General features: G+C 43.6%; 2 protein-coding genes, 1 long non-coding RNA gene and 1 other non-coding gene across 4 annotated transcripts; 3 read left to right on the plus strand and 1 right to left on the minus strand.

Annotated features, from left to right (window-relative positions):
- Window positions 1-4,115: 4,115 nt before the first annotated feature.
- LOC124675400 lies at window positions 4,116-5,127 on the plus strand. Its single transcript, XR_006993260.1, has 4 exons — window positions 4,116-4,136; window positions 4,214-4,351; window positions 4,486-4,565; window positions 5,076-5,127. It is a non-coding gene; the product is annotated as an uncharacterized LOC124675400 (long non-coding RNA).
- Window positions 5,128-11,381: 6,254 nt separating this feature from the next.
- Window positions 11,382-11,453, minus strand: TRNAT-UGU. Its single transcript has one exon. It is a non-coding gene; the product is annotated as a tRNA-Thr (tRNA).
- Window positions 11,454-12,871: 1,418 nt separating this feature from the next.
- Window positions 12,872-15,530, plus strand: LOC124669997 (DNA-directed RNA polymerases II, IV and V subunit 12). The gene is made up of 3 exons (XM_047206519.1): window positions 12,872-12,963; window positions 13,187-13,279; window positions 15,313-15,530. Exons 1-3 carry the CDS (start codon window positions 12,921-12,923, stop codon window positions 15,333-15,335), a joined length of 159 nt encoding a protein of 52 aa, XP_047062475.1. The 5' UTR covers window positions 12,872-12,920; the 3' UTR covers window positions 15,336-15,530.
- An 887-nt stretch (window positions 15,531-16,417) lies between these two features.
- On the plus strand, window positions 16,418-18,608 carry LOC124670022 (serine carboxypeptidase 1-like). Its single transcript, XM_047206538.1, has 8 exons — window positions 16,418-16,790; window positions 16,920-17,027; window positions 17,155-17,429; window positions 17,509-17,769; window positions 17,888-17,994; window positions 18,097-18,183; window positions 18,254-18,359; window positions 18,453-18,608. Exons 1-8 carry the CDS (start codon window positions 16,418-16,420, stop codon window positions 18,606-18,608), a joined length of 1,473 nt encoding a protein of 490 aa, XP_047062494.1.
- Window positions 18,609-22,430: the final 3,822 nt, after the last annotated feature.

The raw sequence follows: 22,430 nt of genomic DNA on the forward strand, positions 1-22,430 counted from the left end.
CGGCAGGGGATCGAAAGAAAAAGGCAAGTGACCAAATTTGAGGTGCCAAAAAAACTCCAAGAAAAGAAAGTTGATTGCACATAGAGGATGACATGCGGGTCCCATTTAGCAGCAGCGGTCTCAACGTTTCCAAGGCGGCAAGGGATCAAAAGAAAAAGGAAGTAGCCGGAAATCGGGGGTCAAAAAAAATCCAAGAATAGAAAGAATTTTGGTTCATAGAGGATGACATGCGGGACCCATGATCCTGCATCGTAAACGGCTCGATCGGAGAACGTTGAACGAGATGGCGCGATCGAGAAAAATAACAATGCCAGAGAGGCTGCCATCTGGGCCCTACATCCCTCGGCGGTGCGGATTTGCGTTGACTCGGCCGGCGAACCCGAGATTTCGAGATGCACCACGTCCCGGGCCACCATACGCGACGTTTTGGCCGCTTTCGTCGGGCTAGGTGGCCTCAAAAACGAGAAAAAAAAGTTTTGACATGCACCACGGAGGGACCAAAAATCGTCGGCCATGGTACACCAGCAACCACGGCGCGACTTCAACTTCGTCGGCCATGGCAACTTTTCTTGTAGTGTCGTTCACCCATTTCACGTGCGACAGTAGAACCAGGCTCCCGCTTTTCATACTGACCATCCGATGCAGTAAAGTTTTGTTTACCTATCGCTACTCGTTCACAGTCTATGACATTTGGGCCCGTTTTTGTGCGGGACGGGCAGCCAGAGGTAGCAGCGGGCGCTCCCCCGCGTCGCTCGTTTCATTGATTGTTCGGTGGAGCGGTGAAAACCTAGATCGGGATTGGCCTCTCCACCAATCCCCGCCTCCTCTCCCCTCCCCAATCAGACGCTTCTCACTTCCCGCGGGAGCCCGACGGTGGCGGCGGCGGCGGCTGGAATGAAACGGGCGGACCTCACCGTTCATCTTCCTGCGCTGAGAAGCAGCGTGGGCGGCTCCGCCCCGTGCCTCGCATCAGGAGGCATCGCGGACGAGGGCGCCGCCACTGGTAGAGCGCTAGGAGGCCACAGTTGCCGCCGGTCGTGGACGTCATCGTGCCAAAAGCAGAAGAGCGCACGAAGGCGGGCGGCGGCGCGGAGAGTGGTGGCGGCGCGCGGCCTCGGCCATGGAAGAGATGAAGGAGGCGTGGAGTTGGATGGAGCGCCGGTCGTCCCCGTCGACCGATTCAGGCAAGTCGATCCCCTCCGTTCTCCTCTCGATCTCTCTCTGGTTGTGCTGTTGTTGATGATGACTGGCTGCTCCTTTTGCAGATTTGACATGGATTTAAGCCTAGATCTTGGACGGGGCCATGGCATCAATGCAGTGTTGACCATGGACGTGGTGCGCATGCGGCAGGAGGATCACACGGCCAGGGTAGCCGACCTGCTGCCTCTCCCATGGCCGAGGGAAGCTGCTTTTCTCTCTGCTCCACTTTGTATTAGATCGATGTCCAAAATTTCTGGAGAGCTCTTCTTGTGTTGTGCATCATCATCTAGGATTATTTTCTCCCCTTTTGAGTTGTCCCTGTACACCTATTTACAGATTTGTGGTGTACCCTGGTTTGAACCAAGATTGTTTTTTTTTGGTACAGAGGTCACCATGTTGCATTGGCAAACAGGTTGGGGATTTGATCATTGCAGGTTTGAGCCTATATATGCCATTGTCTCTCTTATTTGTCTCACTATCAGTCTAGCCTGGAGTCTGGATTTTGTACAGGTATACTGTCCATCCTAGTTCTGGTGATTTGATTTGGGAAACTCTTGAAGTTTGATTCATATATTGGTCCTGAGAATTCTTCACCTGGCATTCTGCAATTGCTTCCAGCCAGGTAATTAGCTCACATGGGTTGTGCCATTTCCCATCCCTTCCTGCTTTAACTTTGGTGTGTTTAGACTGATTGATTGTGTAGACTATGTATGTTAGTTCCTGTATCATTCATGCCATTGTATTTTTTATATCTGTGACATGTTACTTAAAAAAATATAGCCTAATATAGACTAACAACACATTGCAGCTATTGTGTCTAAGTTATGGAGAATTATATATGAAAGAAAATCATTTTAACGGAATTCCTTTAAGACCATAAACCCCCCATTTTCATAACTGCAATTTTTCACCATACTATTTTTTGTCACTATCTGGCTTGGTGGGTACATCAGACCATAATAATATCGATTTGCATGCCTACACCTGGCTTCCTTTTTATAGTCCAACTACACTAGCATATGCTTGCTAGATAAATGCAATTTTTGTTTTAGACGTGGACATGTTATGCTCTAAATTTTGTAAACAAGGTTGTCGGTTTAATGTTTGTGTGTTGCTTTGAGTCTTCTGGCACTCATCATCGGATAAATAATTCTGAATATCTATGATCTTGATAGGGATTTCTACAATCTGGAGAAGTCCATACATTTGAGTATGCAAGATCAAGCACTTCTGATCAGCTTTGCAGTCTTCTCAGGTCGGCACATATTTTTCAGTTGGAAGTATAGTATGCGAGATGTGTTTATTTTACTGCTAAGAATACATGCTTAGTTTTATTATTATTTGGTTCCGTTTCATTGCTGATAAGAACAGATGCAAAGTGTTCTCATTCTCATGTTCCTTCTTACTGTCGAGAACAGATAATAATAGACGAACAAAATGATGTCTACATGTTGGTTATGAGAGACGAATATCTCTGTGATGTCATTTTGCCGAACTACAAAGCTATCGTTTGATGCAATGTTCCTGAAATTCAGCCTGTGGTACCATTTTGTTTCTTGTATGAACATTATAGTTTTTTGCTTGATCATTTTTGCGTGTATTCTTTTCTCAAAGGACTACTGAAATCTGATAAAATATATATATTCCTTTATTAATTTCTCAGGATTACTGAAATTAGTCTTGAATATAATAATGGAGATCTTTGAACTTGAATTCTGTTTGGCCTTTTTCACAGCTGTATGCTTTAAGATAGCTGGATACATTTTATTCTTGCATTGGTAAATTTACTTCAGGTGCAGAGAAAAGGGTAGCAAAATTCTGTTATTGAATATATTCCTAAACTCTTCATGAACTCATCTGCTTGATTTTTCTTCTCCCATGAAGGCCTGCACAGCTCTACCTTATTATGTTTCCCATCATCATTACTAATTTCGTTAAGAAAGCATGGAGATGGAGGTTTGAGCATGTGCAAAATACTATTTTTATGTGATGCTTATTTACTTTGTTTCACTGCGAAGAATATATTGCACATGTGCCTTCCCTTTTATCCTACTGAGAAATGGATTGGATACTTCCTTTTTATGAAAGCAATATTGTTTTCCCGTTGAGAGCCTCCATGATGGGACTGATCAAATTTCAGTGCTTGTAGGTTCCCTGCGCCTTGCTTACTCCCCGGTTCTTATTGCCTAAAATGCGTCCAGCTTAAGCCAGTCACCGATCAATTCCAAGCCATCCAACATCATTTGGAAAGTCAATTTACAACATGGACAAAAGTGGATTCTAATCCTGCATCGGCATGTACCTGCAGATGGAGCATCGGATATGTGATTTCTTGCTCATCTAATCTAATGTGTCAGGAAGTAGGAGCTCTCTTAATGGTACATTGTGGTACGTACATCTAAAAAATATCAGAGCTAAGTTTTACTGTTACAGTTTCAGCATATGTCTTTCTTTTTCTTCCTAAGAGTTTATTCCATGATGTTAAATTTTGTGTTTTCCAGTCTACTATATTTTTTCTTGCAATTCATCTCAAACATTTAGTGCTCTATATGTTTCTATGCACCCATATCAACGGAAAAAGGATAGTTTCATTTCTAATAAGTGTGGGAACGATCAAATCACTAACCAAATTCTAAGATTGCTATGTTCATTTCAGAATTAAATATATAATTCGGAAGGATTTGGGTGTGAGACCTGTTACATCCCTATTCATGCATATACATGCCATGTGTGCTGAGTTTCATTTTTTTAATAGAGTTGTTGTAATTTCTTAGTTCAACAGGGACCATGTTCCCGGTTTCAATTTAATAGACTGGACAGAGGAGGTCAAATGCTTCTGTTGTGGTTTCCTGAAACGGTACCATTATCTCCAAATCAGTATCAAGGCAAACTGTTCTCGATGTGAAGCAGCAACGACATCAATGGGCTGAGATTTGGTCAGGTTTGCTTCTCCCTCCTCTCTCTGTCTCTTCCTCTCTATCTCTTCTCTCACTCTCGTTTCTTGTGGCAGTAGGAAACGGAGGAGGAGGGGGTGCGAGTGGAGCAGGAGAAGCCTTGTTAGCCCGGTCTGGTTCATCGGCTCAGGCATGATGTGATTGCATCTGCCATTGACTATGCGATTGATGCGAGAACATCTATATTCTTTGAAGCTGTATGAGTTTGTAGAGTATGGCTGATTTACTATTCAGTTGTGTATGCTGCTGGGAACCCATTTTATATTGGGTTTCTGTGCAGATTGAGTAATTATGTTGCCTTCTTGAAAGTTTGACATTACTTCGTTTACAGAAGAGTGATCATCCTACCTCCAGCTGGGCTAATTAAGGTGTCCGTGCCGACGACTTTGCTGTCTCGAACTATATCTGCAGGTATACCGAATCCTTCCTACATCCTCTTTAATTTTGCGTGCAACCATGGATTTGGTTGTACTTGGTTGGTTGTCAATATTGAGTGGGAATTGTTGACAACCTTTAGTTGGATATATATTCTCACAGTATAGAAAGATGAAGTTGTGCATTCCATAGACATAGAATGTGAGATGATATCCATTAGTTCATATGCTTATGTGAACATTCTGGAAGAGTTTTATTGGGCTGGGGAAGATATCAGGTGACCATAGGTCACTAGAGTGTATTGTGGATATCACGTTTATGATTACTATTCCAAAAGTGCTTCTTTCTTATTGATATTTATTTGACTAGGGTTTCTTCTAATCTGAAAACATGTTTTGTTGCATTTTAGGCTTCAAGGGTTCTGAATCTCACAGTTCTGAATATTTACATGTCCTCTATATATTTTTTGGTATTCGATGTAAAAATGTTTTGTGATGTAGAAAAGCATCCAATGTTGATCCATTCAATGGTTATATGTGCTTGCAGGTTGATAGAGTTGGAAAATATTCCCTCCTATTGATAGTGGCAAGGCAACCGTCTTTGGTGGATTAACCCCATGTCCCGGGCTGCATGGAAGATCTAGGTCCCTGAGAGGCCGAGACTGCTTGATCCAGTGGGCGAATGACATGGATTTTTCCTTTGGAACATGCACACACCAATTGACCTCTGAATATCTCGTTCTTGTGATACTTCTGGGCTCTTTGGCCCATGCCTCTGGCGGTCGGCTATCCTAGCAGCGTACATTTTGTGTATGGCCACTGTAAGAATAAGCTGAGAGTTATTTGTCTTGGCGTCTTACTTTAGTTCTTCCTTTCCAGCTGCTCCCTATACTGCTATCATGGGAAACAAGGAATCAGGTAATGGAGATACACATTTTTGTGACTATTCTTAATTTCCATCGCCGAGGCTTGGAACTGAGGATATTCTTCGTTTGACGGTCTAACTCATAATGGTGCAGGTTAGTCTGGTATTCTCTCAATTGTAATTTTTTTCTTTTGCAAAGGGAAGGTCTATTGTCTTCCCTTTAGAGCCTCCAGTAATGCTGAAATATTTTGCAATGGTGGGATGCCTTAAATTTTTTGCGTTGAATGACTAGCTTCTTTAGGAGGCATATGTTGTGCCCGCTTGGCCAGATTTGAGAATATAGGAATATATCATTAATACCTTTATGGAGCTTTTGATCTAATGGCATACATGATCAACACTCTTGTTTTATTCATGATTGTTCTTTACAAATGTGAGAGACTTCTATGTACTTGGTATTTACTGTTTTGTCTCATCTTTTCCATGCAGGTGACACCTCTTGTCTGGGTGGAAGTACAATTTGTAAAACATTCAAGAAGGAACGGTAGAGAAGTGGGCGTGCATCAAGGAGAGTGTCCGTTGCAGCTGTCACACATTTCTTGAGATGGATGGTAGCGGCAGCGAGAAACGAGAGGTGACAACACGCACGTCCGCCTCCGCCCCAACGTCTCTGTCGCTTGGACACCTCCGCACCGCCTCCATCCTCCCGATGGTGACTGTGAGGTGGCCTCACAACTGTCTTCTCTTCTCTATTTCTAGGTTGTTAGATCTATCATGTTAATTTTGTGGTTTTTTATTGTGTTTTCATCCGATGCATCCATGGCTTCCCCATATCACAACCAATCACCAGACATCCAGGGAATGTCAATTTACGAGTAGTTTCTTTCTTCAGGGAAATAGTAGTAGTGTGGTTTGGCTCTACCAAAGTAAAAAATATCGTGGGATTAGATATGTGTGATCATTGTGATTTAAAACGGAAATGGAGAAGAGATGTTATTATATAACATAATTTTGCCCGGCCCTATGTTTTTCTGCTGTGGCACCCTTGACAGAGAAGGGGTAGTACGTGTTCTGGTTCCCTAGAGAGATCTCATGTTTCTTGTACACAATGGAATTAGGCTGATTGAGTTTCTACAATGTTTATTTGTTATAAAAATAAAACTATTTGTCAGCTATCTCTCTGCATTTTATCCATGCAGATACAATTTTATTTGGTTGCATTATGTAGATGCATTTGCACAAGCTCCCTCTGATAATATAAGATCTTAGAGAAAACCTCTATAATATTAATATGACTGTCTTCTCTTTCATATAATGTTCGTTGATAAACCTTTTGCATGACCGGGTTTAAATTTTAGGATTGATTCTCCAATCAATTTTCTATAAGATAAATCTTAAGAGCTTTACTTTTTTCATTGAATGCTCTTGTAGCCACATATATAAAATAAATGTGTGCCCTCATTTATGTATATCAGCAGCTGAAGTTTAAGCTTGGCAAGTTTAATTACACACATTGAAATGGCTATAATGGGTCAGTAGTATGTTTGTTTGTCACCCTTACTGTATATTATCTGATCCACTCTGCTACAAGATGACACCCTGATCAGCTTTTAAGGATGGAAAACAGCTATTGGTAACTGACTTGAGCATTAATCTTATTATTTAGTTGCATTTAATGTTCTTCCTTTTATGTTTCTATGCAATATATGACATGAACTAAAGTTTCCTACAGACGGGACTACCATCCGTACCAGGTTCCACATAGATGTTGTTTGTCAGGTGAAAAGGTTCTGGTTTGTTTCTGTTCAGTTGATGGCGAGGGTGAAATTGAGATGACAGGAAGCATGCTTCTCATTACAGAATTGTGTGATCACTTTGTACCTACAGAGAAAGCGACCCATACAAAAAAAGTACGTCTTTCTGTGCATTCTTATGTTTATTTGTATCTATATTCTATCTCGCATGATGATTCCAGTAACTATAAGTTCTAGGAGAGTATATATTGTATGTTTCATGCTTTAGTTTTAAGTTTGAGGAGAGGTACAGAAGAAGGTTACATATATTGCAGCTTCTTTGACTTTACAATACTGATAAAAAACTGCTCCCTCCGATTCATAATATTTGTCCCTAATATGGAAGTATCTAGAACTAAATGTGTCTAGATACATCCATATTGGCCACAATTAATATGAATCGGAGGGAGTACTGTCAAGTCTCTGCTTTTCTTTTTCAGTAAAATCTCTTGCTCGGTAATGCATTTAAGAAGAAAATAGGAAATACCCCTCTACAATTACTCTCATAATAATTAATAGCCACTACCCTATGAAACATGCATCAGCTCGGGCAAATGAATTATCTTTTCGAGAATATAGGCAATGAATTATCATGCAGTCCCGTGCATCTTTCTTAATTCCAGTTTCAAAACATTTTTCAGATTCATGTATGGTTTTTCTCATCAAATATCAAGCAGGGCACTGCAAAGAGAATAGAAACCCATCTCCACGGCATAAAGACTGGTGAGCTGGGAAATGCTCCATGTTGAAATTGAAACTTTTGATTCCCGGTTCCTGATTCCCACTTAGGAGCTGAGCTTGGAGTGATGCGAAGTCTTTCTGATGTTGATTATTTTCAAGGTGTTCATTTTGCCTCACAGCTGGCTGTGCAGTTTATATGCAAATACCTATGGGAGCCAGCAGCTTGAGAGCGTTGCTGACTCAGCTACTGGCCTGTGGTTAATGGAATTATAGTTGTTCTGTACAAAAATTCTGTAAAAAGGCGGGAAATTGATTATAATCAATATGTAATTTGTTTCATTCTTGAAGTTGTATTTGGGCTATGTATCATTTAGTTTTCAATGGTTTTATATCCAACTTGTGGTAATGTGTTAGTGCAGATGGTCACCACACATCTGGATGCTAACAAGGTGTTTGGTTTATGATTTTGTAACCTGGTTATGGATTTTGTTCGGTTAAACCTGCCTCTAATTAGGTTCTGTGACCGACACCATAAAAGAAGCCTCCCCGTGCATCGGATATATTACACTATTACACATGGCTTGAATATTGCCTTTTGCCATTTGTGCCGCTGAGCAACAGGTCGAAGGGTTTCAAAGACCTAACATTAGCCGATTAAAACTTATGGTTATGTGCGATCTTGCTTTTGCCCGTGAAGGACCATGTTACGGAGGAGATGAAAGCCGATAAGGCGAAGATGGCAGCTTTGAGTGATGCTTTGAAGGCAGTGGACATCGAGATGGAAAGTTGGAGTCGAGTGTGAAGAATAATGCACAAGTATGCATCATATAGTGAATGCACCACTGTCAACAATATGTGCACGGCTTCAGTAACATATTTTTGTTTCTGTTTTGAGAACAACTTCGGGAACATTTTTGTTTTCGTTTGAGTAGAGATCGTGGGGGAGGGGAAGAAAATAAGCCGGACTAATCCAAAACAAATAAATGCGCACGTAATAGATAACTCCTTTTGCATGTCCGGCTTCACCAGTGAGACCTCGTCGGACGCTTGGCCCGCTGTCCTGATGACGGCTGCGCCAGGCGATGGTGGATGCTCCCACATCGCCTTCGCCTCCTACTATAGCCGAGTCAATCGCTGCTAGATCCGCTGGTTCCTCGACGACCGAGCCGATGCCGGTTGACCCGATGACTGCGGGGCCGACGACGGAGGCATCCACGCCGATGGACCTCAAAGCGCCTGTGCTCATGGTGGACTCTCCAACAACACCTTCGCCTCCAACGACCTCCTCCACTCCAGCAACATCAGTGACATCGCGGTTCCTCTCATCTTCCACGCCGCTTACTCTTCCCCTAGCTTCCATCGCCGCCTATTCTACTGGAACCGCGCGAGAAGAAACCTACACTAGCGGCGGAGTGAGCGAGAGGGAGAGATTTTTTTTGCGATTTTGGGAGTGGTGGCCGGGGAAGGGGGGAATAGATGCGGCCGTTGGAGACAAAGGTTTTATATGCGCCGACCCCTCCGCTCCCTCGCCACATAGCTGTACACATCACCGACCCTTCAGGTATTAGTCCTGGTAAGCCCACTCCCAACAAAAATTTATTTGAAAGTTATTAAAACGCCCTGCATAGGTAAACTTAGACAGAGCTACGAGATTCTAATATTCCATTGCCATCAGTTGATAAAAGTCTTCAGTTGTTATGCAATCAATTGACCAAAAAATGAAGTTGTTATGGAATACACCAAATTCAACTAAGAGTAGCTCCAATGCCCTGCTTCCCGAGTGTGTCTAACATGTTGAAAGAGGAAGAGGCAAATGTACAAGTGACCGAAGAAGAAATCGCAGCCAATTAACCATAATATTCCCCAGTTACCGCTCGAGTGGTAGCAAGTGGAGTATCCAAAGGAGAGTGGAAGGGAGATCGAGGGCATTTTCTCCAGCCTACCCCATCGATTATAACTCAACCGAAGCAAACGGAGTAGCCAAACAAGAGTAAAAGGGCCGTTGAGGGCATTTCCTCCAACGAAACACGCCGAATATTACTATAGCTCACCATGGATGGCCATTTCACCTAATACTCCCCCTTTGCTACTGCGATGATGATGGCGGTCGAAAGAGCTACACTTCGCGCTCCCGAGCCTCCGGTATTGAAATAAACCAAGACTTATGGTGAGTAAACGCAGTAACCAGAGAAGAGCTCCAACACACCCCGTCGGATACTACTATAGCTCAAACTGGATGCCCATTTAACCCTAATACCCCATTTACTCGGCGGAAGAGCTCCGCTACAACCTCCGGTACTAAAATAAGCCAAACCTTATGGTTAGCCTCCGCCATTTGCGCGATAGCGCAACCGGTCATCTAGTGTCTATAAAGCCCCAAAAAATTGACAACACAAATCCAAATCATGGTGATTGGTTTATAAGGTCATACAAATCAGCAACATTGGTTTATGACAACACAAATCCAAATCAGCAACATACCTTCATGACAATGTAGACCAAATAAAATCAGCAAATTGGTTCATGTCAATACCGATCAACAAATTGGTTCATCTAACAAATCCTAGTAGAACATTAATTGTTATCTTGTGATACAGATAAAGTTAGAAATAAAAGATATCTTCAGAGAACAATATGTATATCACAAATGTCAAATCACTAGAAGAGCATCAATTCACAATCAGAGAACATTTGGAATAAATATACTAACAGAGTATCAATGAAAAAACAAGTAAACATTGGAATGAGCTAGTTGCCAGTGGAGGATGAGGCAGATCGCGGAGGAAAACGTCGACGGTTAGCTGGCGGGGGCGGAGCAGAGAGCTCGTCGGTGGCACCGGTCTGCGAGTAGAGAGGTGGGCTCCGTCCTTGCTGCAGGTGGAGATGCGGGGCGAGAACTCTGGGATGCGGGGGCAGCGGCGGTGAAGACGGAGAGGTCAGCTGTAGAGGACGAGGTCGAATTTCGGCCGGTGGGGGTGGAGTTCGAGCTCATCGGCGACGGATGCAGATGCGGGTGGCGTCCTTACTGCGGATGCAGGGCGAGACTAGGAGGGATGCGCGGGCGGGGAGTGGGGTGGCGACGCTGCTGCCCTCTCGGGCCGGAGCGGAGAGCTCGTCGGCGGTGGATGCAGGGGCGGGCGTCGTCCTTGATGCGGAAGCACAGGCGGCGACGCAAGGCGAGCACAGGAGGGGCGACCGCGCTCCTTCCCTTCCGGAGCTGACGGCGGCGGGTCAGCGGCCCTAGAGCGGCGGCGGCTTTGGGGTGCGAGAGCAAGGCGACTGCGGGAGAGGAGGGATGCGTCCGGGTGTACCGATTCACGGGAGAAGCTCGGGAAACAGCCGAGGGCCAGTTTCTCGCTACGTGAAGAAATTAGGCGTGGGAGGAAGCTGTGCAGATATTTTGGGTTTCAGCGGTTTAGGACCTAGAAGTTGGGGTAGAAGACCCTGAGTAATGGATAAAAAAAAAAGAGATCGAGAGTGCATTGCCTGTCGCTTGCGTGAAGAAGACAAAAACTGCCCCCATGCAGGATCGAACTACAGACCTTCAGTTTACAAGACTGACGCTCTACCACTGAGCTATAGGGGCTATATGGCGTCAGTGCAATTCCACTGATTAATGTATTAAGGATGTATTTCATCTATGCCCGCGCTCTGCGCTTCGGCGAGCCATGGATACGCAGCGACGTGGACGGCACCTCTGTTCGATCCAAGCCTACACGGCCGTGCTGATGGTGCCTTCCGCTCCCATGGCTTCTCACCTTGGCATACTGCTCTTTCTTCGAGGTCAGCCTCCTCAGGCGCAGCGACTGCCGCAGCCTGTCCTTCCTCCTCTCCCTCACCGACAACGACCCCCCTCTCCATCTGCTCGCACCCCTCCCAGTACGGTCGTGATCACTATCGTACGAGTCTTCCTCCTCCTCCTCGTCCGTGCTTGAGCCGGCGGAACCCCGTTCAATGTCCGGAGGCCGACGGCGGCGACGACCGCGGTACACGCGCTTCGTGTCACGCAGCTTGCGCCAGAGGAAGCAGGACGTGCCCGTCAGCGCGTGGCAGCAGGACGAGCATGCCGCCGCGGCCATCTTGCAGCTGTTCTTCGCCACGCACTGGATGATGCCTACTTTGCACATGAGGTACACGAAGAAGAGCACTGCCAACAACAACAAAAAACAAGGCAAATCAGTACGCAAGGACCGCGACATTGCTATGAAGAATCCATGGCAATTAATGGAATCGAGGCTTTACTGATGTAGACGAGGACCAGAACCATGAACAGCCTGCCTAAACTGGCGACGCACAAGTGCTCCAGGAAGCAGGCCACATCCCACGTCCCCGAACAAACGCCCCTTAATTAATCCGAGAGAATCATCAATTTCTCTAAAATCCACGCTCGTAATTCAAGAAGAAACAATTTCGATCTTGGTTCCAGGGCTTGCTTACTCGCAGGACGCGCTGAAGACAACCCTCAAGGGCGCGGTGAAGGCATTGCCGATGAGCGTGCCGAGGCCGTTCGCCGCTGTGCCCACGACGGAACCCATCTTCTTGTAACTAACTCTCCTATGAACCAAGAAGATGAGAATCCGCCAAACTCGTCATCTGTGGGCTGTGGCAGTTAACCGATGGAGAAAGCGTTGATCAGTCGTGGACGCAATGCGCAGCATACCTCGCGTGGATTGCTAAATATCGTTTGGCATTGCCGAGAACTCGGATTGATCAATCGATATCAGAACAAGTACCTTACCTCGCAGAAATCAAAACTTCTTTTCTGGAGGAAAATTGTTGCGAGCGTGTCGTGTGTGGTTTTGTTCGAGACGGAGTGAGACACGGAGAGGGACTAGGGGAGTAACTGGCGCTCCTACGAGTTGGGCCGGGCCAGACCTAGCGAGCTGCTGCTATAGCCCACTGAGATTGAGGCACCGCAAGCCCATTAGCAGAGTCGGTTAGGACTAAGACGGCGGCAGCTCTCTTTACCTGTTTGTTCCCCTGTTCCCTTCCAGCCGCTCACCAACCCTAAAAAGTAAAACCCTACTCCGGCCCCGCTCTAGCTCCCGCTTCGATGGATCCGCAGCAGCCGGAGCCCGTCAGCTATCTGTGCGGAGGTTGTCTATTTTTTCCTACATCTCTTTTTAATTTGATTCGATTTGTCCAGCACGGAGAGAAGCACCCGTATGCGCACGCGTGCGACTTGGTCCTGCCTCTGGCAATGAGGGGAAGGCGAAATGTTGAATTCGCTGTCCGCTGGATTTCTTGTTGTTCGTGCAATTGTAAATAATTGGATTTCTTCTTCATGGAGTATTTTAATGAGTACATGTGTTCCTTCAGATTGCGGAGCTGAGAACACGCTCAAGGCTGGAGATGTCATCCAGTGCCGTGAATGTGGCTACCGCATCTTGTACAAGAAACGCACCCAACGGAGTATGGCCAGTTCAATTTATTCTCTTCCCTTTTTTACTAATTTGGTGATTGTTTGTGTTTACATGGGATAGATTCCAATATGGTTGAGGCATGATATCTTGGCAGGACCGAAATTGTTTGTGTTATTAGTTTGTTTTGGATCTTGTTGAGCCAGTAAACTGAATTCCCTAACAACCACCTCGTATAAAAAAAAACACTACCATGTAGTAACCTACATCCTACTGTATCGTATAATAGTGTTCACCATCATTTGTGCTAGCAGAGTACTCTGTAGTCCTTCACGTTACTGATGCCCAAGGGATGTAACCATGTGCAAGTTGTATGTGCTCACAGTATTGCAAACAAACTGCGTACATGCTCCCATTTGCTCAACCGTTTTTGAAATATCTATAGAGCCTCGTGCATCTTGATCAAGTGCCACTTAAATTTCTTAAATTGAGAACTATTTTTTAATCCCCAAATTGCTCCTTAACACAATTTAACGGTAAAATATATGGTTTGAAGTTTATGAGGTTAGGTGGACACTTCATCAAGATTCAAGTGGTTATCTAGATATTCTGTATGGACTTTAAAAATTACAATTTAAGGTATATATGTGCTCACCGAAGTGCTTATGAACCTTGAGAATGCTAATGTTTTATTTGTGCATTAGTTTGTCACTCATTCAAGTTAGAAGTTAGATCCATATGGGAAATAGGAAATTTGAAATGTACACACAGCCTCTTAAACGTTGGGGAAAAACCGTGTAACATCATTTTTAGTTTTAACCTGGACTTTGTCCCCAAACGTGCATGCTAACATAAGGGTAGAATACACATTTTGGAGTTTATGAAGTTAGGCAGATTTTTCATGAAGGTTCACATGGTTATCTAGACATTTCATAAGAACTTTGAAACTTATATCATGTACGATTGTACGGCAACATAAGGGGTACAATGTATACTTTGAAACATGATCTAGACATGTTCAAAATAACTGAATATCCTACATCATTGTATACTGTTATATTGATCACATTTTCTTAATTCCTTAATTTAATACTGCATGGTTACTCAAAAGTGCATATGTCTAGCATATCCTGCCATTTACTTGTGCAGTAATATGCTATTCACTCGAATTAGAATTGTAGACAAATGGGGAAACAAAATGTGAAGTCCACATTACCTCCTGAAACTCGTGGAAAAGCTGTGTAATATCATTATATAACAAATGTCTTGCAATGTTAAGTACTGACACTTTGAGCGTTGGAAGTGCAGTTTGAGATTTGTAAGGTTAGGTCGATTGGATCCCAAAGAGTTTAGGATGGTCATTGGCATTTTTTTTTGTACTTTGTGGAGTTAGTGGTTGAGGATCCACTGGAACCATCTCAATCATACATGACGTTGTCAGAAATCATTAGTAGCACTGTCTTATATTTTGAACAAATGTTCTATCATACTATAATTTTCAAAATTTAGTATCTGATTTCTTTCACGCATTCAGAGTTGAGCAAGACAACTAGGGAGTGCCTTATAATTTTGGTTTGGTGCAATACTTGTCTAACATCATTTGCATGTTCAGAGACCATTAATTGGGAATACTGCTGCTGATAAAACAAACTGTCGACATATTAGTATATTTTGTTTGACAGATACCTTGATGAAAACTTATTTACCATTAAAATTTTCCATCAAGAAAATTATTCAGCTCCGTATTCTCCACCCTCTCCAACTAAACAAACTACCTATGTTACAAACGCTTAATTTTACATCCAGGCCTAGTGATGTTTGTTGATGAAGTAACAGACTGTAGAAAACTGGTTGCTTTTGAGTTTAAATCAGGCTTCTGATTGTCATTTTTTCTGTTTCTCCATGAACCAACATTTGTAGTTATAAATTGAAGTTCAAAATTTGCTCTTATGGCTATCTCAACGATGACACTCGAGATTTGATTCTTTAGCTGTCTATTTCAAACTGAATTTGTTTGCAACATTTTATCTTTTCATGCTGTGCTGTCATGTGATTTCTGATTAAACTGTCTTCTCACTTGGGCAGTTGTTCAATACGAAGCACGCTAAGGACAAACTTCCGGACATCTTTTGCTGCTAGTTCGTTCATCTAGGGATTTACGGTCTGCCCCGAGCCAAAGCTACATCGGAGATATGCATATTATACAGTACTTATATAGGTATAGGTCGCGTGTCTGTTTATTGGTCTTTGGCTTGAAGACTTGATATGATACAACTTTCCAAACTGTATTGTGATTTGGAACATTTGAGGATTGAGATTGCGTGTAAGAAATCCGTGGATGGAAAATTTGTTTTCTCGGCTTTGTTCTTTGCTTGTGCAGTTGGCTCAGGCAAAGATGGCTTGATTCCATCTCGCTGAATATATTAATCAAACCCACCTACACCCATGAGGTCTACAAGTGTGCTAGGTTAATAGTGTCTGTAATTTGTTCAACATTCTGGAATTAATTTACAGCAAACATGAATATATACGTGTCTTCTTTTTGTCTCTCGGAGTTTATGTGTTGAGTTTGGATCTAAAAGCTTATGATATTGAACATACATTCTGTGTAATTGCTGCTATTCTGTTTTGATATTTTAAAATTAAACCTTTAACTTAAGGCCTAGTGTACTAGTACACCTCAAGGTGCTATAGCACACCCAAAATGTGTAGTTGTATGCTGGTTGATAATTCAGAAGTTGTGCTGCATACAGACTAGACTTCCATTTGGCACTTGCATATACATTGTAAGTGGAAATTTCGTGGACGTTGGCAGAGAGTACATACACAAGTTGCCATGAATGACCTTCCAAATCATCGTTTTAAACAAGAAAAGTAGGCATAAAAAACAGGCTTTGAAACCTAAACTGCAATGCCCTGTTGCTGTCAATTCAAGGAATCATGGCTGTCTTCATGAAGAACAACACTGGCTAAACATTTATCCTCGCAAGATATGAATGAAAACAAGAAGGTAAACATACAAGTGCACAGCTGCAGGCCGGCAAAACTTGTCCTGCTGTTTGTACCCAAAGATACAATGAGAAATCCTGTTGCAAACTGCTCTCTTCCCTACCCCCGCTCCTATATAAACCCTGCATGCCAATGATAGCTCTCATCTCAGAGTCAGAGTTCAACAACCCTCTCATCAAAGATGAAGAATATTTCTTTCTTCTTCCTGCTTCTCACTTGCCTGGCTGCACTGCAGCTGCACGCCAATGCATCACAGGAGGCTCAGCTGAGAGCCTTCATCTCGTCCAGGAAAAAGACCGACAGTAGTACCGACATGTTTAAAGTGCGTAACATAGCTGACAGGGTTGCCAGCAGCCTGAGTACAGTGAGCTCTGTATCTGACAAGGAAGCCGACAAGATCACAGGGTTGCCTGGGCAGCCAGAGGGCGCCGACTTCAACCAGTACGGCGGGTATGTGACCGTCGACGAGGAAAATGGCCGCGCACTATTCTACTACCTCGTCGAAGCACCTTCCGGTGCTGCAGAGAAACCACTCGTTCTGTGGCTCAACGGAGGTAAGAATTATAAACTGCTGCCTCTTTTCTGTAGAGGATTGTAGTGCACTTGCATAGTTGAAAGTAATTTTTTTACGAGTTCTTAATTGATCATGCTGGTGCTAATTAGCTAAATATTCCCATCCACAGGGCCAGGATGCTCGTCGCTCGGCTACGGGGCAATGCAGGAACTCGGTCCGTTCCGTGTGTCCGAAGACAACAAAACGCTCACCAGAAACGTGAACGCCTGGAACAATGGTAACCTCTGGCTTGCACCAGTTAATTCTTCCCCTTATTTGGGGGAGGTGCCTCCCATGGGAGGTTGGATAGATCACTAGTTACAGGACACAACTCTAATGCTTTGCTTATGGATAAATAATGGCAGTCGCTAACGTGATCTTCCTGGAGTCGCCTGCTGGTGTTGGGTTCTCCTACTCGAACACGTCTTCTGACTATGATCTCAGCGGAGACGAGAGAACGGCTGATGATGCATATGTTTTTCTGGTGAAATGGCTGGAGAGGTTCCCAGAGTACAAGGACCGTGCATTCTATATCTCCGGGGAGAGCTTCGCCGGCCACTACGTGCCAGAGCTCGCCGCCACCATCCTGCTCCACAACACCTACAACAACAGAACCATCGTAAACCTGCAGGGAATCCTGGTACGTACGTCAAATTTACAGGCTAAGAAATCTTGTTAAGAACAGCGATAGTAATAATGGGTCTCCTTTTGTCTTGCAGGTTGGGAATCCATATCTTGACATGAACAGAAATATTAAGGGGGCAGTCGACTATTTCTGGACTCACGCGGTGATGTCCGACGAGGTCTACACCAATGTGACCAAGAACTGCGACTTCGACAGCGTGGATGGGGAATGGTACTCAGAGCCAGCATGCAGTGGTGCTTTGGATGGCTTCCAACCGGGCGACATTGATGGCTACAACATTTACGCTCCAGTTTGCCTTGAAGGGCCCAATGGAACGTATTACTCCAGTGGCTATGTAAGACAGCAAACAACTCTTTCGAGAATAGAAGAAGTAAAAAAAAAATTACTTATATCCATTAGAAGTAGCCACTCTGAATTGCTAATTGTCATATTTTTATCTTTTCAAATTTCAGTTAGCTGGATACGATCCATGCAGTGATTATCCTACAAACGCCTATCTCAATGATCCCGCGGTGCAGAATGCTTTCCATGCTAGAGCGACAAAGTGGAAAAGCTGCACGTAAGATCCATGAATTGATTTGGACGCCATTGCAGCACTTATAGGTTACCAATTCGTCTTGTTTCTTCGTCCACACGTCCAAATCTCATCTTATGTTTGCAGGAACTTGCACTGGAAAGATGCGCCAATGTCCATGCTCGCAACACTCAAATTTCTAATTGAGAGCAAACTTCCCGTTTGGATATTCAGGTAACATTTCATGACTGTATCATATTATCACAAACTTGACAGGTGCTGAAGTAGCAAATGATTTTTGCAGTGGTGATTTCGACTCTGTTTGTCCGCTTCCGGGGACGAGGTATACTATCCAAGACCTTGCCCTCCCTATCACCACTTCATGGCGCCCATGGACAGCAAAGGAGGAGGTAATTCCCCTATTTTCCAAACTATTCTATTCATCTACACATATGATAGATCACCTCGAAAATAGCTAATGACTTCACTGGTTGCACTTGCAGGTGGGAGGATATGTTCAGCAGTACGCCGGTGGATTTACATTTCTCTCTGTGAGAGGAGCTGGCCATATGGTTCCATCCTTCCAGCCCGAGAGAGCCTTGATAATGTTGAGCTTTTTCCTCCAAGGGGTGCTCCCACCATACATCGGACAACAGTGATCCATGAAAAGTGTTGTGACGTTAATAATGAGTTGCAGCTCCATATGAGTTGATTGTTCCTTTCAAAAGTTGTTTTACTTAATTTTGGTGTAACATTCACTTGTATCCGGCAACAGTTGGGCGAGGTTCATGCCCCTGTGAGTGGGCATGGATTTGTCTGAGGACTTTATGATGTAACTTTAATAACAAAAATACTATGGTTCAATTCTACTACTTATTGGTCACAGATGAAATTTTATATTCCTGAGACATACACGGTTCCTGGCCAATTGATGATTTTCTGCCAAAATCAGTTATTTTGCTTATTTTGCGAGGAAAACGAGTTCGGTTGATTATAAGGAAGAAAACTAAAAGTAATATCGATCATATATTTTTTACAAGAAGGGCCGTGTTCCCGCTGCACTAGGAGTAAAACTGTTTTGCTAATTGTTCAGGTCATACGCAACTCATTTTTGTGCTAATCATTTCACACACCACATCCACATGACAACAGCGTGAGTTGCTCCCTAAATACATGTGACCCATGCTACATTAATGTTGTGGTGTGTGGGATTGCCACAACCTACTCCATGTGCCCTTTGGATATCCAGTTATATGTGATGAGGGTTTGTGAAGTCAATATTTGGTGTAGGGATGGCAATCGGACGGGTTTGGGTGGGCAGACCTCCCCCACATCCACGCACAACTCCATGTGATATCCAGTTATCCGTGGAGCATTGAAAACACAAGACAAAAACAATAGTAACAATAGAAAAATATAAAATAGTAGAATTTAATCGTCTTGTTCTCATACAACAAAATTAAGTGAATTTGGGGGCTTTGGTTATGTGAAAGTTGGATTAAGACTATGTACAAAGTTTGAGTAATTGACATGTGGCTACCACCCGTTAGATTGGTATCCACTAGATATCCATGGAGAAAAATATCCACACATGCCCAAACCGTCAGTTCACGGGTATTCGCCCCGTGCAACTTATGGGTATAAATACCCTTATGTCCATGTCAACGGGACGGATTTTCTAGATACACAGATCCATTGATATTATTGAGATTTCTCATGTGGCGCGCAATAAACTTTTCATGGGCTATAAATTTTAACTCCTTTTCCTTTAAAAATGATTGTGACATGTTTGTTGTTCATTTCCTACAGAAAAAATCAAGAAATATCACTTTTGTCATTCAACTTTTGTTCGAATTTAACTTAATTTTTTCCCTACAAAACAATCTCAGGTATATTAATTAACGCTACTTTCTTTGCACTAAATTTTTCTCTACCTCCGATGGGTTATAAACTTCTATATCTTTGTCAGAAGAAGTATATCCAGGACCTTCTTGCTTGTGTTTCTCTTGGTGATGAGCGCGTCGTCGAACTCCTATGGAGTTCAATGTTCACCTTTGTGCCTCTGATGATGATCCATTATTTGATCCAGCGCGCTATCATCACTTACTTGGGAGCCTTGCCTATCTAGTTGTCACTCGTCTAGATATCTCCTATCATTTCCATATTATAAATTAGTTCATCTATATTCGCACCTCGCTTCACTATATTCATCTCATCCGTGTTCTACGATATCTTTGTGGCATGATGAAAGGACCGTATGCCGCACCTAGAGCGGGGTGATTAGATGCTACCCAATTTTTTAGTTATTTTTTCAATTTAGGCTTGACACAAAGGTAAATTCTCTAGATATGCAACTCTGTGAATTTACCTAGATGACAAGGTATACAACTAAGAAAGATATAGCTAGACAAGATATAATAGTGCGATCAAGGATAGAGGTAACCGATAGTGGAGCATGCAGAGACACAGAGATGATTCACGTAGTTCCTTCCTTTTGAGGGGAAGTACGTCTACGTTTGAACGGGTGTTGTCGCCACAAAGGCCTAACCAACGCCCCGAAGGCCTCACCCAGGTCTCTTGTGAGCAACCCACAAAGACCTAGCCCACTTCCACTAAGGGATTTCCACAAGGCGGAAATCGGACCTTTACAAGGTTCTTGGGGCACACATCCACAACCGAATTGGAGGCTCCCAATATCTGCAACAAGTACAAATCAACCACAAACAACTAGGGTTTCCAAATGGAACACTAGCAAAGGGGCCCTCAAGCAAGTTAGGGGGAAATGCAAATCGCTTCGGTGAAGATGTAGATCGGGGTCTTCTCCTTCGATTCTCCAAAGCTCAAGAGATTTGGGTGGTTGAGGGAGGAGATCTGATGATTTTCAAGTTCTTGGTGGCTCATCAATGGTGGAAAAAGACTTGAGGGTTTGAGAAACTTTCTATGGTAGGGAAAGGTCCTATTTATACCACCCAGCAGATTCTAACCGTTGGAGCGTCTTCAGCTGCACTACCGCCGAGGACGGGCGGCAGTACCATTCCTGGCAGGAAGTCTAGAGCCTGCTCGATGCAGATGATCACGGACGGTAGTGCCGCCAGAGCCAGGGGCAGTGCCGCCAGTTCCAGTGGAAGTGCCGTCCGCACAGGTGGTAGTACCACCCACCAGAACAGTCCGAGCTCAAGTGCCGTCAGGGGCAGAGGCACTGCCGCCAGCCCTGGCGGTAGTACCACCCAAATCAGCGGCAGTGCCGCCATTATCAGCGGCAGTGCCGCCGTGAACAGCGACAGTGGCGCCGAGATTTGGCACATGCATGGAAAACTGGTGACTTTCATATTTGCTTCTCGGGGACTACCCATCGATAATTTCTCTGCAACACTTAGCAACATATTAAACGATCACCGATGTTGTCTTCAAACACACAAAATATTAGAGATCATGAAATGCTCTTTCAATCTCCCCCTTTTTGGTGTTTGATGACAATATCGGGATTTTGCAAGAATGGATATAAAACACATTCTTTCAAGATATGAAAAGGCTCCCCCTAAATGTGTGCATGTAAGATGTTTGCATTTGATACAAGAGCACACATTAGGTATAGAGAACTTTCAACAAAAAATGAAACAATGTGATCTCAACAATTTTCATGACTAAGAGACATAATAAGATACAAGTTGAGGTATGATTACTATACCATTTTATAAAGATACTCTCAACCATGTATATATCCAAAATCCATAGGCATATAAATCATTCAAGTGAGATGAAGCCATAGATAAGTCGAGATATATAGATCAAATCATCCATAATAGTAATCTCAACCATTTAAGATACCGAAATCCATAATAATAATATGTCTTCCACCTAATATGTCTCACTTCCACACTTAGACCAGAGTTTTAAACTTGATAAGCAACAAATTGTTCAAGAACGACACAACTGATAATAAAAAGTACACGAGCTCTTAAGGAATGATAAAAGGCAAATGCTTGTGTCCCACCCTTGCATAACCCGTGAAAAATCCTAAATAGACCTTCTTCTCCCCTTTTGGCATCGAAACGCCAAAAAGAGACAAGAAGCGATGCTACAACGTCCCATGGAGACTCAATCCTCGTCGGACTCCTCATCATCATTAGAAGATTGCTCCTCATCCTCATCTTCAGACTCGGCGGGCTCAGGGTCGGACATCTCCGCATCACTATCAACATGCTGGCGAGAGGGGCCAGGCATCCCATGCTGTTCAAACTCAGTCACATTCCCATGCTTGGACAACCACTCCTCCTTAGGAGTGATGCTCGTCTCAGATCCATCCTCAACTAGAATATTCAGCTTCCTCATAATCAGCTTAGTGTCCCTCTTGTCCATCTTCCGTGCCCTGTGAGCTTGGTATTGGCGCTGACTTATGTCAACCTTGAGGCAAAACATCCGGGAAATCTTTGCCTCCATGCGAGCCATCCAGCCATTGTCAGCACTAGGAGGGAAAGAAG

Source organism: Lolium rigidum, chromosome 7, assembly GCF_022539505.1.
Source record: "Lolium rigidum isolate FL_2022 chromosome 7, APGP_CSIRO_Lrig_0.1, whole genome shotgun sequence".
Taxonomy (NCBI): domain Eukaryota; kingdom Viridiplantae; phylum Streptophyta; class Magnoliopsida; order Poales; family Poaceae; genus Lolium; species Lolium rigidum.

Coding starts and splice junctions, on each gene's coding strand:
- LOC124669997 (XM_047206519.1), top strand. CDS start 12,921: ATGGATCCGCAGCAGCCGGAGCCCGTCAGCTATCTGTGCGGAG. Junction 12,964..13,186: donor CGTCAGCTATCTGTGCGGAG/GTTGTCTATTTT, acceptor GTGTTCCTTCAG/ATTGCGGAGCTGAGAACACG. Junction 13,280..15,312: donor CAAGAAACGCACCCAACGGA/GTATGGCCAGTT, acceptor TCACTTGGGCAG/TTGTTCAATACGAAGCACGC.
- LOC124670022 (XM_047206538.1), top strand. CDS start 16,418: ATGAAGAATATTTCTTTCTTCTTCCTGCTTCTCACTTGCCTGGCTGCA. Junction 17,430..17,508: donor TAAACCTGCAGGGAATCCTG/GTACGTACGTCA, acceptor TTTGTCTTGCAG/GTTGGGAATCCATATCTTGA. Junction 17,770..17,887: donor CGTATTACTCCAGTGGCTAT/GTAAGACAGCAA, acceptor TTCAAATTTCAG/TTAGCTGGATACGATCCATG.